This window comes from Budorcas taxicolor, chromosome X (assembly GCF_023091745.1).
Source record: "Budorcas taxicolor isolate Tak-1 chromosome X, Takin1.1, whole genome shotgun sequence".
NCBI lineage: Eukaryota > Metazoa > Chordata > Mammalia > Artiodactyla > Bovidae > Budorcas > Budorcas taxicolor.
The window spans coordinates 105430195-105448046 of NC_068935.1; the positions used below are offsets into that span (position 1 = coordinate 105430195).

At 36.7% G+C, this 17852-nt stretch overlaps 2 protein-coding genes across 2 annotated transcripts in view; one reads left to right on the forward strand and one right to left on the reverse strand.

Annotated features, from left to right (window-relative positions):
* The window catches only part of RPGR (retinitis pigmentosa GTPase regulator), a 62915-nt gene extending 57029 nt beyond the window's left edge, over positions 1-5886 (forward strand). Inside the window, exon 18 of the mRNA XM_052663358.1 lies at positions 5680-5886. Coding sequence (XP_052519318.1) covers positions 5680-5886 — 207 coding nt within the window. The remainder of the gene's footprint in view (positions 1-5679) is intronic.
* LOC128070051 (39S ribosomal protein L13, mitochondrial-like) lies at positions 2018-2551 on the reverse strand. Its single transcript, XM_052663360.1, is given in 1 exon segment — positions 2018-2551. A coding segment is annotated over 1 exon segment (534 nt).
* Positions 5887-17852: the final 11966 nt, after the last annotated feature.

A 17852-nucleotide genomic window follows, 5' to 3' on the forward strand; every position in this document is an offset into this window, starting at 1 on the left:
CTTTTCTTCTTTTTTCTTTTAGGCTTTTTGTGCTGTAAATTTCCCCTGAACTACTTGATATGTTGTGTTTTCATTTTTATCCAGTTCAGAATACTTTCTGAGTTCCCTTTTGATTTCTTCTTTGACTCATGGGTTATTTAATTTCTATGTATTTAGGAATTTTTCTGGGCTTCCCAGGTGGTGCTAGTGGTAAAGAACCTGCCTGCTAATGCAGGAGGTGTAAGAGACTCAGGTTCAATCCCTGGGTGGAGAAGATCCCCTGGAGGAGGAAATGGCAACCAACTCCAGTGTTCTTGACTGGAGAATCCCATGGACAGAGGAGCCTGGTGGGCTGTAGTCCATGGGGTCACAAAGAGGTGGACACGACTGAAGTATCTTAGCAAGGCAAGGGATTTTTCTAGTCATCTTTTTGTCATTAATTTCTAATTACATTGTGACTGGAAAAATACTTAGTATGAATTGATTCCTTCTGAATTTATTGAGACATGTTTTATCACCCCACAATCAGGTTTATCTTGGTAAATGTTCATTTGAGAAGAAGATTGAGAAGAATACTGTTGTTGGGAGGAGTGTTCTATTAATGGCAGTTAGGTCAAGTTGGTCGATAGTGTTGTTCAAGTTTCTTTCCTTCCTGATTTTCTGTCTACTTGTTCTATTATTGAAAGAAAAGTATTAAAATCCCTTACGATAGTTGTGGGTTTGCTACTTTTCCTTGTGCTTCTATTAATTTTTGCTTGATATATCTTAAAGCTGTTATTTGGTTGTATTCTATATAATGTTTAGAATTGTTCCATCCTCTGAATTGACTCCTTCATCATCATGAAATGACTTTCTTTATCCCTAATAATATTCTTTGCTCTAATATCTACTTGATCTGATATTATATAGCCACTTTATAGCTTTCTTTGAATTAGAGTTATCTTTTAACATACTTTACTTTTAAACCATTTGTCATTTCACATTTGAAGTACATTTGATTTAGGCAACATGTAGATGGGTCTTGCTTTTTTATTTAATCTGAAAATCTCTGCCTTTTAATTGGAGCATTTAGACCCCAGTGTCACTAGTGGTAAAGAACCCATCTGCCAATGCAGGAGACATAAGTGGTAAAGAACCCACTTGCCAGTGCAGTAGACGTAAGAGATGCTGGTTTGATCTCTGGGTTGAGAAGATCCCCTGGAAGAGGGCATGATAACCCACTCCAGTATTCTTGCCTGGAGAATCCCACTGGACAGAGGAGCCTGGAGGGCTACAGTCCATAGGGTAGCAATGAGTCAGACATGACTGAAGCAACTTAGCATGCACGCACATAGATGGGTCCTGCTTTTTTATCTTATCTAAAATCTCTGCCTTTTAATTGGAGTATTTAGACCATTTATATTTAATCTTTATTTAATATTTAATCTGATTGTTGATGCCATTAGGTTTAAGTCTATTTTCTTGCCATTGGTAGTATTTTTCTTTGTCCCTAAAAAAATGCTACTTTATTTTATCAGATATATCTTTTTTCGTTCTTATATTTTTATTTGTAGTTTAGATGCGTCTCTTGTAACTGCCTATAAGCTGGATTCTGACTTTAAAAATGTTAACATATACAGTACCTAAAATCTAATGCTAATGAATGTTCCTTTTCCCCAAATATTACCAGGATTTTAGAAGAGTTTTCTATCACCCCTTTCTTCCCATTTTACATATTATTGTATCAAGTATTTTAATTTTTTAACCTCATCAATCTAATAACGTTATTGTTATACTGCTTTCTTTTTCTTTTTTTTTAAGTAAGGGGCAGTTTTATTCTTATAATTTCCAACAGTCAAATAGCACTATACAATAAAACAATTCCATAAAATAACATTTTACTGCAATTTCCTAATGAAGGAATATCCCTTCCCGAGCTTTCCCCACCAGCTTTCAGCCCCCAGAGCAGGCTTTCTATCAGAAGGCAGCTATTGCTTCATCCTGCTCTGAGGAAGGAGTTTCAAGCACCACATCATTATTTTCTGAAATTTTCTTCCTCCTACAGCCAATAATCCTCAGGTGGAGACCAAAGTCTTGGGAAAGCCTCTGTTTCTTGTGTGTACTCATCTAGACGTCTGGGCACTTTTCGTGGTTGGGGAAGCTCTTCTGTTAAATTCTTAAGAATATCTTCTGATATATCTTCATCTGGGAAAAGATGCAACCTCTGCATTAGAATTCTTCTGTGAAGGTTTTTTGGCAGCATGCCATAAATAGCTAGTTTTACAATTGCTACTGGATCCTTCCGGTGAAGCTGAGCAGCTGTTACTTGTTTAAATCCACCTGGGTAGCCAGTATGTGAGGAGTACACTTTTTGCTCCCACTTGTTTCCAGAAAAGGCAGTGTGCCTTGTGTTCATGATGACAACATGATCCCCACAGTCACTCAGTTGATGGTACACAGGCTTATGCAGTCCTTGAAGTCTAACTGATGCCAGGGCAGCAAGCTTGCCAGGGGGCTGCATCTTCCCATCTAGGAGATACCAAACTCAGGCAAAAGTGGCCCATTGCTGCGGCGCCCTGGACAGACTTGCCATGCTCCCGAGGGGCGGCTCCATGCTTCCAATACTGCTTTCTTTATTCACCACTCCTTTTCACATCTCATATGTCCTTTCTATAATGTTGTTTTTATTCTTCCTGAAGAAATCTTTTGGAAGTTACTGTCATAAATTTCTTTCTGTAGTTAACTTTTTCAGTTTCTTTCACTTGAAAATTAATGGTAGTATGGCTGGTTGACAGTTATTTTCTTTTAGTATCTGCCCCCCTTGTTGCTATTAAGACATTTGCTTGAGTATATTGGCTGATAATTTCACATGTACTCTGTCATTTCTCTCTGGCTGGTTTTTACGTTGTCTTTGATGTGCTTCATTTCACTATACGATGCCTAGATGTGAGGTTTTTTTTTTTTTTTTACTTTAACTTTCTTCTAATTCATTATGACTCTTGAATCTGAAAATTCATGTCATTCATCATTTTAAGAAAATTCTCATCCATTATATTTTTGAATATTTCCTCTCTTCTCTTTGCAAGTCAAATATAATAAAACTTTTTATTCTGTTATCTGTGTCTTTTAAATATTATTTTAATATTTTCTATATCTAAGTGATATTTGGGGAATTTCAGGGCTTGTCTTTTTCATAGTTATCTTTTCATCTAAAGACTAATCTGCTATGTAACCTCCCTATTGAGTTTTAATTTCAGTTATCTTTCACATTTTGAAGGGAAATATTCTATTTCAACTCTTTTTCAAATCTATCTGATATTGCAAAAACTAATAACTTGTTTTATGTTTGTGTTTTTTATTATAGTCCTCTAAGCAATGTAAGCATACTTATTTTATATTCTGTATGTAGTTATTCCAATGTAAGACATCCTCCAGAGTCTAAATATGTTTGTTGCTTTGGCTCACTTGCTAATGGTGTCTTGTTTCCTTCTTTGAAATTTATTGTGAGTTCATGTTTAACCAAGACTTTCTGTAGAAATGCTTTAAAGCTTGGATTGGGGTAAGTCGATCCATAGAGAATTTGTATAAAATTCTGTTAACTCCCCTTGGTGTCACAGTTCCAGGACCATTTTCAGTTAATGTCTGAGTTTAAGGGTTTCCCATGATTACTATACATGTGAACCCCCAACTCACATTAGGAAAACACTGTTAAGCTGAGAGAGATGTTATTTTGTTATCTTCCAATATTTGTAGATAGACTTACATTAAAGACCTAGTCCTTAGAGGGCCCCCACTTTACACAGGAGTCTCAGTTCTAGTTCTCCACATTTTGTGAGATCAAATAGTTAAAATCCAAGAGTTATGAGATCAATAAATACCATTTCAATATTCAACTTATCTCTGAGGCTTCCTGTTCCCTCTTCATTTTTTGGCCCATGGGAATTTCCCTTCATTTTTATGTGAGCTTGCCTACACATTATAAAATTATATTTTGTATACTTCTTCAGCATTTCTTAGTTATTTTGTAGTGGCAGAATTTTTCAAGATGTGTATTCCTACACAATAACAGGAACAGAGGTTGTTGCATTTTAGTTCGTAGACTCTTTTTCTAGACTCTTGATGTTTTGGGTTAGAACTTTTCATTCTCGTTCCTCCATTGTTTAAGACTAAAGGTAAGCTGTTATTTGTTGTTGTTGATCAGTCACTCAGTCGTGTCTGACTCTGCGACCCCCTAGACTGCAGCACACCAGGCTTCCCTGTCCTTCACCATCTCCCAGAGTTTGTTCAAACTCATGTCCATTGAGTCAGTGATGCCATCCAACCATCTCATCCTCTTTTTCCACCTTCTCCTGCCCTCAATCTTTCCCAGCATCAGGGTCTTTACCAGTGAGTCAGCTCTTTGCATCAGGTGGTGAAAGTATCGGAGCTTCAGCTTCAAGCATCAGTCCTAAAATGAATATTTAGGGTTGATTTCCTTTAGGATTGACTGGTTTGATGTCCTTGCTATCCAGGGAATCTTAAGAGTCTTCCCCAACACCACAGTTTAAAAGCATCAATTGTTTGGCACTCAGCCTTCTTTATGGTCTGGAAACAGTGATAGACTTTATTTTCTTGGGCTCCAAAATCACTGTGGATGATGACTGTAGCTATGAAATTAAAAGACGCTTGCTCCTTGGAAGAAAAGCTATGACAAACCTAGACAGCGTATTAAAAAGCAGAGATATCACTTTGCCAACAAAGGTCTATATAGACAAAGCTATGATTTTTCCAGTAGTCATGTACAGATGTGAGATTTGGACCATAAAGAAGGCTGAGCTATTATTTTTAGCACCATTTTAATTTCTGAAAGAGCCAGATCTTCAGGTGCTTTTTTGGTTTTGGCATCATGTCAAAACCATTATTTGGATTGCCATTCTTTAGGAATCCTGTTTTCTCTCTGGCTAAATCCTCAAAGACCTTGGTACTTTTCAGTTATCACATCATTTAGCACTTTTCAGTTATCATCTTCCTTGATGTGTCTTGCGTGTGCCTTGATGGCCACTCTCTTCTTGGTATTCTCCTCCTCTGATTTCTGAGATCTTTCTTTATCCTGATTTTGTTCCTAGAAAACTCAGTTCCCAATGCTGGCTCCTCTTCCTCTGCTTCCCTTTACACTAGGCATTTCCTCCGATTCTTTTCTTCTGTCTTTTCTGCCCACCTGGAGTCCCTGGGTTATGAGGTACTTTCATCTCTTCAGCTATTATCTGCATTCTGCCTGTCTGTAGCCCAGGCCCTGCCTGGGCAGCAGGTCCATGTGTTGAACTGCCTACTCAGACCCCTGGGGCTCCCACTCATTTGGCAGCACTAACATTTTGCCAGAAATTCTGATCTATAGGAGCGGGGAGGAGTGGTAGAATATCTCAGTTTTCATCTTTTCTCCTCTTACAACAAAACAAAGTAAAATTAGTTCTTTGAAGAAAAATGACATATAATAAATAGCAAATATCAATACTACTGATAGTGTTGAAGCGTGAACACTGAAAGGTCTTGTTTTAGGGAAGAATCACGATAGCAGTTGGTAAAAGGAAAAAGGCTGGCAGATGCTGAGAATGTACCATTGTGGTGCCTCATAAAAATGTGATGAAATAACGTTAAGACTTATTGAAAATTATACCCTCTAAATACTACTAAGTAACTGTTTCATTTACTGAAGTGAATTCTCTGCGTGTGTTTTTTTCCTAGATTTTCCTCTTTAAAAGAATGTCATTGATGAGTCAGAAAATTGTGCAGATTAATAATGAGCCACTCCCAGAGATAAAACCAATAGGAGACCAAATAGCTTTTAAAAGAAATAAGAAAGATGCCAGCCAGAACCACATGGGGCAAAATCATCAGGAAACCTCACCCCCCAATATGGAGAGAAGGTCAAAATCTTGTACAATACTCTGAATATATGTTTGTGTATTCATGGTCACCAAGCACATTGTAATTTATACTTGAAAAACTTTTTGAGTTCTGAAAGAAAGTTTCTGATAACAAACTTTTAAAGATATAACTTAATAATATGTTTTATCTGGTTTGAATAGTATGACCAGTTTTAATGTTTATTTAAATACTGACAGTTTTGACAAGCAATTTCAGAATATGTTTATCTCAAGCTCTCCTTCAAGTGTTGTGGCCTTAACTGTTCAGTGTTGCAATATAAAATATATTTTTATATGTGAAAGTTAAATTATAATATTTCATAGTTTTGCTAAACAACTTTATTATAATTTCATAAGACAATATTTGCAACCTCATGACACTGTAACAGTTTTGAATGTATTTGCAATTTTTAAAAACTGAGTCAAAATTGTTTTGAATGAACATATTTTAATAAACTACATCTGGTCAGTTCCACTGTTTAAATGGATGAATATGAATAAAATTTGGGGGTACTTGGAGGTATCAGTATACAAAACAGGGGCAAAAATATTAATTTTAAAATATTGAAAGACATAAAATGCATTTACCTTTGAGTAAAGAAAATAGGAGGGCAACTGTGTAAACAGGACATCTTTGTGGAGAAACTGTTGAGGTTTCACATGAAAACACAGCAGATTATGTGGTGTGATCTGCACTGTTTGACCATGCCACAGATCACCAACCTAGGAGAACCAGACACAGCCTGACTGGCTCATTCCAGCTGTCTCTAGCACTGGCAGTGGTAACCAGGGTTGGCTCTGCCACAAGGAATAGGAAGGGTAAAGCTATAACTCAGGTCGAATAGAAAAATTGCTTTCCTGTGCTCACAGATGCTACTTTGGGTAACTCAAAAAAAATTGAGCAACTGCCTTCATTTTTCCCATTCTAGCTTCTGACTAAAACATTTTCTTATTCAATCACAGCGACCATTGCTCCATTTGAACAGATAAACTCTGTCTTTGTGTTTCATGCACAAGGGCTAAAAGGATGTTAGTCTAGAATAGACCTGATTTTGAAATCTTGCAAAACAGTCTCATATAGATTTAGTAGAATTCTAATATTATTAAAAGTAAATTTAATAAAAAATGTTTGCTATCGACACTATAGTACAGTATTGTAAGACTACTTCGCCAAAAATATAAACTATAGAATCCAAGTGGAAGTGAAACTCGCAAATAATACTAAGACATGCCAAGTGTGATAGGCAAGCTGGTATATGTGCCCTGAATAATCCCTTCCCCTTGAGTATAGGGGAGAAACAGTGAATATGAGATAGCACTCCATTGCTTATGTTATATTATGCGGAGAAGGTGAAATATTTGGGGGGATATAATTGAAATTCCTAATCAGTTAACTTTAAGCAAAAGAGAGATGATCCTAGGTGATCCTGACCTAATCGAATTAGCCCTTTCAAAAAAGCTCTAGATATCAGAGGGATATTGCTGTGTGACGAAGTCACAGCAATTTAAAGCAGTAGAAATGATCTCCTTTTGGCCTTGAAGAAGCAGCCTTGTGTGTGTGTGTGTGTGTGTGTGTGTGTGTGTGTGTGTGTGTGTGTGTGTGTGAAAGTTGCTCAGTTGTGTTCGACTCTTTGTGACTCCATGAACTGTAGCCTGCCAGGCTCCTCTGTCCATGAAATTCTTCAGGCCAGAATACTGGAGTGAGTAGCTGTTCCCTTCTCCAGGGGATCTTCCCAACCCAGGGATTGAACCCAGGTCTCCGTCATTGCAGGCTAATTCTTTACTGTCTGAGCCACCAGGGAAGCCCTGAAGAAGCAAACTGCCATGTTATAGGGAGAGTCATGTGCCAGAGTGAGACACCTCTAGGATCTGAAGGTCCTATGTATTCTATAACTGCAAGGCACTGAATTCTTCCAGCAACCAGTGAGCCTGGAAGAGGAATTTAATGCTTATATTTGACCATAGCCCTGGCTGATCCTGATTACAACTTTGTGAGGCCCTGAACAGAGGACCTAGCTAAGTAGTACCCAGGCTCCTGACCTATGAAAACTACAAGATAATAAATATATGTCATTTTAATCCACTAAGTTTATGGTAAGTTGTTATGTAGCAGTGAAAGCTAATATCAGTTTTATTCTGGGAAAGGGCCTCAAATTAGAAAGTTGGAAAGTCTTCATCTCAGGAGTGAAGGAATATTTTATTAAATTGAACGAAAAATGCATTTAAACCAGGGATCGCATAACTGAAGTATTTTCAGAGGCTAAACAGATAAGCATATTGGAGCTGCTGCCAATCTGTTCTAGCTGGTAATTGCTATTTCTCAATATTGGGCCCTGTATTGCCAGACTATCAGCTGTTTTCAAAAGAAAACACTGGAAATGTGGGGTTCTTTTAAGTTTATTTATTTTTCAATTGAGGGATGATTGCTTTACAAAATTTGTTCATTTCTGCCAAACATCTACATAAATCAGCCATAGGTTTACATATGTCTCCTCCCTCTTGAACCTCCTTCCACCTCCCACCCCATCCCACTCCTCTAGGTTGTTAAAGAGCCCCTGTTTGAGTTCCTTGAGCCATACAGCAAATTCCTATTGGCTATCTCTTTTGCATATGGTAATGTAAGTTTCCATGTTGCTCTCTACATATATCTCACCCTGGAAATGCGGGGGTTTATATAGGCAATTCATTCGTGTGCGTCTCCATGCATGCATGCATGTGTATATAAACAAGGAGAGCCAAACCGTAGCTGCAGATTTTTGGCAAGAGATTTTTGTTTACAAGGAAAAATATGTTGAAATAATTAATTAGGTCCTGGATTTATCTCAGTTGTAATCTTCCCTTGTTTGGCCTCTGGAAATGAGAGTTAAACGATTACTTAGAAAAGTGATCATTCTGCTAAGAAGGTAATTTTTTGTTGCATACAAATGCATACTAAGCCTTCTTGGGAGCGTGGGGAGTTGAGGGAGAGTGATGGAATATTATTATCTTGAATATAACAAAGTAAGATATTTCTCCTGGAACAATCTACATTAAAGTTAAAAGACAACAAACAAGCTTAATAATAAGCAGTTCCTCCAACAATTGTGATGGATGACTACTTTGGTGTAGTGTTAATACACAATCCTAGTCACCGAAATGTCAGGAAATAGTATGCTAACCCTAAAAGTATGTACAAAAGCTACAGCAGGAAGTCTTATCTGACCAGGTCAAGCTGCATTCCCAAATAGTTCCATTTGCTTTTATTTTCATCTGGTATGTATAAATATGTATGTTATGATAGATGAGATGTCTTCAAGGTAAGGTTAGCAGTGGATTAGAGAGCTATATCTAAATTTAAATGATGGCACTATTTTTATTTTAAGAAAACTTGTCTGATTTAGTGATAAATATCTATCCCAAGGTGAAAAAAAGTTTTATATTCTAGAAAAGCTTTTGAAGTTTATCAGAAGTAATCTTCATAAGTAATTTGTTAGAATTTGTCAAAATATTAGCACAGTACTTCTAAAATTTTAAAGAATTTTCCCTATGAGCTTTTTTGTTATAACAAAAGTTTTCTTTTATAATTTCTATCAATTGCTTAAAATCATTAAAATTCTGTACATAGGAATGTTTGAGTTCATATTTTTAGGTAGCTTATAATTTCCAACTTGGCATCAGATTTACATTAACTCCTTAATTGGTATAATTATTTAACTTACTGTATATAGTAATTAAGAATTAACCAAAGTTATATAAAAATGTAAACTAATTTGGGAAAACTTTTTAAATTGAATTGAAGCTTTCATATTTGAATTGAATATTGATTTACAGTAGTAGTTAGTTTCAGGTCTGCATCAAGCTATGTGTGTGTGTGTAAGATTATTTTCCAATATAAGTTACTACAGTATGTTGACTATAGTTCTCTGTGCTGTATAGTAAATCCTTGTTGCTTAATCTATTTTACGTACAGTAATTTGTATCTCTTAATCCCATACTCCTAACTTACCCCTCCCTCCTTCTCTTTCCCCTTTGGTATAACCATAAGCTTGCCTTCAAGGTCCATGAGTCTGTTTCTCTTTTGTATATAGGTTCATTTGTATTATTTTTTAGATTCCATATATTGTTGCTTAGTCACTAAGTTGTGTCCAACTATGTAACCCCATGGACTGTGGCCCACCAGGCTCCTCTGTCCATGGGATTTCCAGGCAAGAATACTGGAGTGGGTTGCCATTTCCTTCTCCAAGGGATCTTCCTGACCCAGGGATCAAACCTGTGTCTCCTGTAGTGGCAGGGATCAGAATGCGGATTCTTTACCTCTGAGCCCCCCATATAGTATTTGTCTTTCTCTGTCTGACTTCATTTTAGTGTGATATTCTTTTAGGTTCATCCATGTTGCTGCAGTGGTATCTTTCATTATTTTTTATGGCTGAGTAATCCATTGTTGTTATTGTTCAGTTGCCCAGTCATGTCCAACTCTTTGCAATCCCGTGGATTGCAGCTCGCCAGGCCTCCCTGTCTCTCACCATCTCCCGAAGTTTGCCCAAGTTCCTATCCGTTGCATTGGTGATGCCATCCAGCCATCTCATCCTCTGATTGCCTCTTCTCCTTGTGCCCTCAATCTTTCCCAGCATCAGAGACTTTTCCAGTGAGTCAGCAGTTCGCGTCAGATGACCAAAATACTTGACCTTCAGCTTTAGCATCAGTCCTGCCGATGAGTATTCAGTGTTGATTTCCCTTGAGATTGACTTGTTTGATCTCCTGCTGTCTAAGGGACTTTGAGGAGTCTTCTCCAGCACCACAGTTTGAAGGCATCACTTCTTTGGTGCTCTGCCTTCTTTCCGGTTCAGCTCACAACTGTACATGACCACTGCAATGACCATAGCCTTGGCTATATGGATCTTTGTCGGCAAAGTGATGTCTTTGCTTTTTAACACATTGTCTAGGTTTGTCATAGCTTTTTAACACACTGTCTAGGTTTGTCATAGTTTTCCTGTCAAGAAGCAATCGTCTTCTAACTTCATGGCTGCAGTCACCATCCACAGTGATTTTAGAGCCTGAGAAGAGTGAAATCTGTCACTACCTCCACCTTTTCCCCTTCTTTTGCCATGAAGTGATGAGACTAGATGCCATGATCTTAATTTTTTTTGATACTGAATTATAAGCTGGCTTTTTCACTCTCCTCCACCTTCATCAAGAGGCTCTTTAGTTCCTCTTTGCTTTCTGCCATTAGAGTGGTGGTGGCTCAGACAGTAAAGCATCTGCCTGCAATGCGGGAGACCCGGGTTTGATCCCTGGGTCGTGAAGATCCCCTGGAGAAGGCAATGGCAATCCACTCCAGCACTCTTGCCTGGAAAATCCCATGGACAGAGGAGCCTGATAGGCTACAGTCTATGGGGTCGCAAAGAGTCCACACGACTGAGTGACTTCACTTTCACTTTCACTTTCATCCACATATCTGACGTTGTTATTTCTCCTGGCAATCTTGATTCCAGCTTGTAACTCATCCAGCCTGGCATTTTGCATGATGTGCTCTGAGTATAAGTTAAATAAACAGGATGACTATAAATAGCCTTGTTGTTCTCCTTTCTCAGTCCTGAACCAATCAGTTGTTCCATTCAGGATTCTAACTGTTGCTTCTTGACCTGCATACAGGTTTCTCAGAAGACAGGTAAGATGGTCTGGTATTCCCATATCTCTGAGTGTTTTCTACAGTTTGTTATGATCCACACCATCAAAGGCTTTAGAATAGTCAATGAAACATAGGTAGATGTTTTTCTGGAATCCCTTGATTTTTCTATGATCCAGCGAATATTGGCAATTTGATCTCTGATTGCTCTGCTGTATCTAAACCCAGCTTGATCATCTGGAAGTTCTCAGTTCATGTAATGCTAAAGCCTCGCTTGGAGGATTTTGAGCATAACCTTACTAGCATGGGAGATGAGTGCAATTGTCCGGTGGTTTGAACATTCTTTAGTACAGCACTTCTTGGGAATTGGGATGAGGATTGACTTTCTAGTCTTCTGGCCACTGCTGAGTTTTCCAAATTTGCTGCCATATTGAGTGCATCACATATTAAAATAGCATCATCTTTTGATTTTAAATAGCTCTGCTGGAATTCCATCACCTCCACTATCTTTATTGCTCTCCTTGATGGAAAGAATACACAGAAGAACTGTACCAAAAAGATCTTAATGATGTGGCTAGCCACGATGGTATAGTCTCTCACTCAGAGCCAGACATTCTGGAACGTGAAGTCAAGTGGGCCTTAGGAAGCACTGCTTCCAGTATAGATAGTGGAGGTGATGGAATTCCAGCAGAGTATGTGATGTACTTTTTTTTTAATTGAAGTAGTTGATTTGCAATGTAGGGTTAATTTCTATGGTACAGCAATAAAATAGAATCTGCATTAAATCTGTAGATTGCTTTGGGTAGTGTTGCCATTTTAATAATATTAATTATTTCAATCCAAAAGCATGGGATATCTTTCCATTTCTCTTAATCATCTTCAGTTTCCTTTATCAATATTTTATAGTTTTCAGCATGTAGGTCTTCCACCTCCTTGATTAAATTTATCCCTACATATTTTTTGACATTTCTTTTTTACTTACTTTTTCTAATATTTAATTGTTAGTATAAGGAAATATAACTGATTTCTGGATATTAATCTTGGATTCTGCTACCTTGCTGAATTCGTTTCTTAGTTCTAATAGATTTTTAGGTTTGTTTTTTGTTTGTGTTTTTGGTTTTTTTGGCTATGCCACACAGCTTGCAAGATCTTAGTTCCTTGACCAGAGATTGAACCTGAGCCACTGTAGAGAAAGCACCAAGTCCTAACCACTGCACCACCAAGGAATTCCCTAGTTCTAATAGTTTTTATAATGAGTCTTTATGATTCTCTATATAGAGTACCATGTCATCTGCAAATAGTGATAGTTTTACCTTTTCCCTTCCAATTTGGATACCTTTTTTTTTCCTTGTCTGAATACTGTGGCTAGGACTTCCATTACTGTGTTGAATAGTAGGAGTGAGAGTGGGCATTCTTGTCTTATTCCTGAATTTAGCAAGAAGGCTTTCAGCTTTTCACTGTTGAGTATTATGTTGGCTGTGGGTTTGTTGTATATGCCTTTTATTATATTCAACTATGTTTCCTCTACCACTTCGGTGCAAGTTTTTGTCACAAATGGTTGTTGAATTTTATCAAATGCTTTTTCTGTATCTATTGAGATGATCATGTGGTCCTTTTCTCTTGTTTCTATGTTATATCACATTGATTAATTTGCATGTCTTGAACCGTCCTTGTAACCCTGGAATGAATCCAATTTGATCATGGTGTATGATACTTTTTATATATTATTGGATTTGGTTTGCTAATATTTTGTTTAATATTTTTACATCAGTATTTATCAAGGTACTGGCCTGTAATTTTCTTTTTTTGTAGTGTCCTTGTCTAGTTTTGGTATCAGGGTGATGGCTTCATAGAATGAATTTGAAATTTTTCCTTCTTCTTCAATCTTTTGGAATAGATTAAGAAGCAAGTATAAGTTCTTTGTATGTTTGGTGGAATTTCACAGTGTATCCATCTGTTCCTGGACTCTTGTTTTCAGAGTTTTTTTTTGTTGTTGTTATAGTTTTTATTTTACTTCTAGTGATCAGCCTGTTCAAATTATCTGTTTCTTCTTGACTCAGTTTTGGCAGGCTGTATGTTTCTAGAAACTTTTTCATTTCTTCTAGATTGTCCAATTTATTGGTATAAGTTCATAGTATTCTTTTATGATTTTTTTTATTTCTGTGGTATTAGTTGTTATTTCTCCTCTTTCAGTTATTATTTTGTTTGAATCCTTCTTCTTTGCTTTTTGGTAAGCCTGCCTAGAGGTTTGTTGGTTTTATCTTTTCAGAAAAAAACAGCTTTTGGGTTTATTGATCTTTTCTATTGCTTTTTATCTGTTTTATTTCCTCTGTAATCTATATTATTTTCTTCCTTTTGCTGACCTTGGGTTGCAGTGGGTTGTAGTAGGAGAAGAGTGTGACCACAGAGTGATAGTAGGAAGCAGTGTTTTTGGAGTGATGGAACTGTTCTATATCTTGATTTTGGTGGTATTGCCTAAAACTATACATTATAAAAACTCTACACCCAAAAAAGGTCAATTTTATTACATTGATTTTTTACAATAACATCAAATAGACTTTTTAAAAAACCTAATCCAGTCAAGTAAATTAGATGGACCTTAAATAAGGAGACTTGAAAATCTAACTTTTGATCTAAAGGTAAAATTTGGGTTATCTTAGAGTAGTAGTTCTTAGCCAAGGGTATATGTAAAACACAGGGAAGTTTTTCAAATGTGACTGCCTATGATTTACCTGGTTCTGATTCACTAGGTTAAGGCTAGGATTGGTTATATCTTTTTAAAATAGTTTCCAGGGTAATTATTATCTAACAGAAAGTAGAGAATAATTTATTTGAACTGACAAATTATTATAAAACTTCAGAATGTTATCTCTCACAAGCAAACTACTATAATAATTAGAAGAAATTTCCATATCGTTTTCTCTGAAAGATCCTAGTTGTATTAGTCTAGGTAGTTGAACTTCTGTAACAAAGACTCTCCAAATCTGAGATAACACTGAGTGTTTGTTTCTTGGTCATGTCAAAATACACCAGCGGTGTGTAGATGACCTTGCTCCACACAGTATTTCAAGAACCTTGTCTCTTATCATTTGGTGGCTTTAGTATTCCCTTGGAGTCTTGCCATCCTCCAGGCCTGGAAGTTGTATATATCACTTATGCCCAGATTCCACTGGCATTCAATGGCATGGGCCCAACTTTCTATAAGGGAAACTGAAAAATGTTGGCTAATTGTGAGCCTAGGAAAACAAGGGCTCTACACAATGGAATATACTTAATCTATGTGCCAATGGAGGGCATATCCATGTATTTTCACAAATAAGAGTGAAGGACTATGGAATACTTTATACTTTTTATAATTTAAAACTCATTATTAAGATGTTGCCAACAGCATAAAAAGCCAAGTTTCCAAAGCATAGTTGTGTGTTACTAAGAATACTGGAAAATACATAGAAGAGTTTAATTTGGGCTTTGGAGTCCTCCCACCCTATTTCTCACGCTATTATTGCTTTTGATCACAAGGACCTGCTGACATCACCCCTGATTGTGTCCCTTGTACCCTGGTGAATGGTTTTGTCCTCTAGGTTTTGGTTATCACCTCTGTTCTTCTCCAGTGTATTCAGTGAAGATCCACACAGATGTGTTTCCTCCCTTCCTACTCCCCATGCTGTCATAGGGACTTGAAAAATTCACTTATTACACATTCATTTTTACGGTATATAAAATTGTTATCTATATCCACAACATGTGTACTGTATGTCTTAGCACATATGATAAATAGGATGTGGTCAGTGAAATGAACATCACAGAGGTACTCCAAGAAGAATGCACACATGGAATGTAACCTTATCCCATTTTTCATTAAGAAAAATGCTAGAAAAGCGATTCTTTGGCTTGTGTGGTAGTGATGGCAACAGCATTTGTACATGTGGGAAGAGGTAGAAAGAGGAAGAAAAGTAGAAAATATCTATGATCTACTGAAACAGGAGTTTATCCCCTATTTTTGTATAAGGGCCTAAACATCAAACAAATGAAATAATCAATACATTTTGTCTGTTTCCTGTGTTTGTAACAGACTGCATTTGCATTGATTTGAAAGCAAGTTTTGTTTCCAAGAAGAGATGGCTTACAAGGGATTTTATGCCTCCTTCCGCAAAGCTGAATAGAGTAACATAATTGCATGGTATTTGGGCCATCTTTCACAATCATTAATAAAGCGATTACTCCAGCCACAAATATATCAAAGTAAGTATTTTCAAGGGTCAGAAGAGAAAGTACTCCAAAAGACCACACCACAGAGTCTTCAGCATGAGGTCAGTGTCAGAACTCTATCATAGGGTTATGACTTCACAGTGGCAGGATTTTTATTTAGAAAGCCATCAAAGTTTACTTCCATCAAAAATTGAAATATAAGACACGGTTCAGACAGTGTGTGGGAGAAGCAATAAAAAAAGGAATAAGAAGTATATGTAAACTGATAAAATCAGTGTCAATTAGGCAGTGGGTGTTTGATTTGCAAGCCTATATATTGCTTTTTCCCTAAAATACTCAATTCTATAGATTTTGAATTCTCAAAAAGAGGCCTAGCTTTCGTCAGGATTGGTATCTAATACTAAGGGGAATGGTCATGAAAGAGAAAATTGAGAAGTTGGAAGAAATGTGATATTTTGTAAACTATAGGCAGTAAAAAGAGGCCTTGAAGGGATTGAAATAGCCATGGTTGAGAGAGAAATGGAAAACCACATAACTCAAAAAAACATGGACCTCCCTCCCCTGAACCATTGGATTTAAGCATAGCTGAAGAAGCTGAAGGAATTTGGTTGTGTAGTACAAGCACAGCACATTTTCCTTTGAGCAACTACCTGCCATGCCCAAGTTTCTAAAAATAATACAAATGGTTTTATCAATGATAAAATAGCCTACCAAATGCTTTAAGTCTTGGGGCAAAAATCTGACCTCTCAGAAACTACTGCAGGAAAATTTCTTCTTATATTTGTGTAAACCTCAGTGTAGTTGGAAAATTGTTTTAATATTTCGACAATTAGTTATTAACCACCTCAAAAGTTCCCAGAAAAAGAGGAAATAGAAACATAAGCAACATTTGAAAATAATTTTGACTTTTAAAAATTGTTTTAGTAGGTAAAGACTAGTAATTTATCCTAACTGCCTTTAAAAAATAGAACTTAAAACAAGAGTTTTAAACTCCTTTGTTAAAATTTTTTTAACACCTTCTGATATTTAAATACCTTCATTAAATTTTTTTTTCAGTTATTATACTTTTCAACTCTGGAATTTTCATTTGGTCCTTTTTAATGATTTTTATTTCTCTATTGAGTTTCTCTGTTTATTGACTGATTTTTAACATATTTTCTTTTAATTCATTAAACATAGTTTTCTTCAATTACTTGAACAAATTTATAATACCTACTCTGAAGACATTCTCTGCTAAATCTAATATCTAGGTCTACTCAGAGTTGATTTCTATTGACTACTTTTTCCTGATTTGGGGGTACATTTTTCAGTTTCTTTGTCCAGTAATTTTTGGTTTAAAAGTGGACATTTTTATAATATTTTATATAATATTTCTCATAACTCGATTGTTTTATTTTTCTGAAAGTTTTTTTTGTGTAGTTGTTTTTTTTTGTTTGATGCTTAGTTACTTCCCTGAACTTAAACCATAGAATCTGTCTTCACCTACCTCCAACCCCCACAATGTCACCTCACTCAGCATCTACCTGCTGATGTCTCTATTCAGATTTTTAATTAGTTTTACATTTTAGCCCAACTTCCTAAAGGTTGTCCATGTGTCTAAATAGCTTAGTTGGTTAGCCAGTTAATTTGGCAGAAGTTGTGTTCAAACAGTTGTGCTCATCAGACTTCTATCCTCTGCTGATTAAACTGTGCATGGTTAAGGAATGCATTCCAGCTTGCAGCCAGTTCTTGTATTTCCCTTGGCTTTTACTTTTCCCCAGGATCTTTTGGACCTCCCCCATATTTTTAGTTTAGCAGTCCATGTGTTGGTGTGGACTTACCTCAGCACTGCTATGGTTCACTGGTTTTAGGATCTCCCCATTAAATATCTGGCTGTAATCAGCCCCAAACTAGGACCTCAGCCTTGGAGTAGCAAAGCTGGGAAGATTTCCCCCTCTGTTACAAACCAAATTCATCACTTCTGTCTGGCAAATCTGTGGGTTTTCATCCTCTTCCCTTTATCCTTTACAGGTGGTACCCCCAATAAATCTCTTCTACATTTAATTCACATTGGCAGTTGCTTTCTGGAGGACCTAAACTGATACCATGGGTGGCATAGTTAAATGGGCCATCCACTTCACAGTTTTCACTGAGGAGGTGTGTAAATTAGAATTGGGTGACTCAGACCATCCTCACTC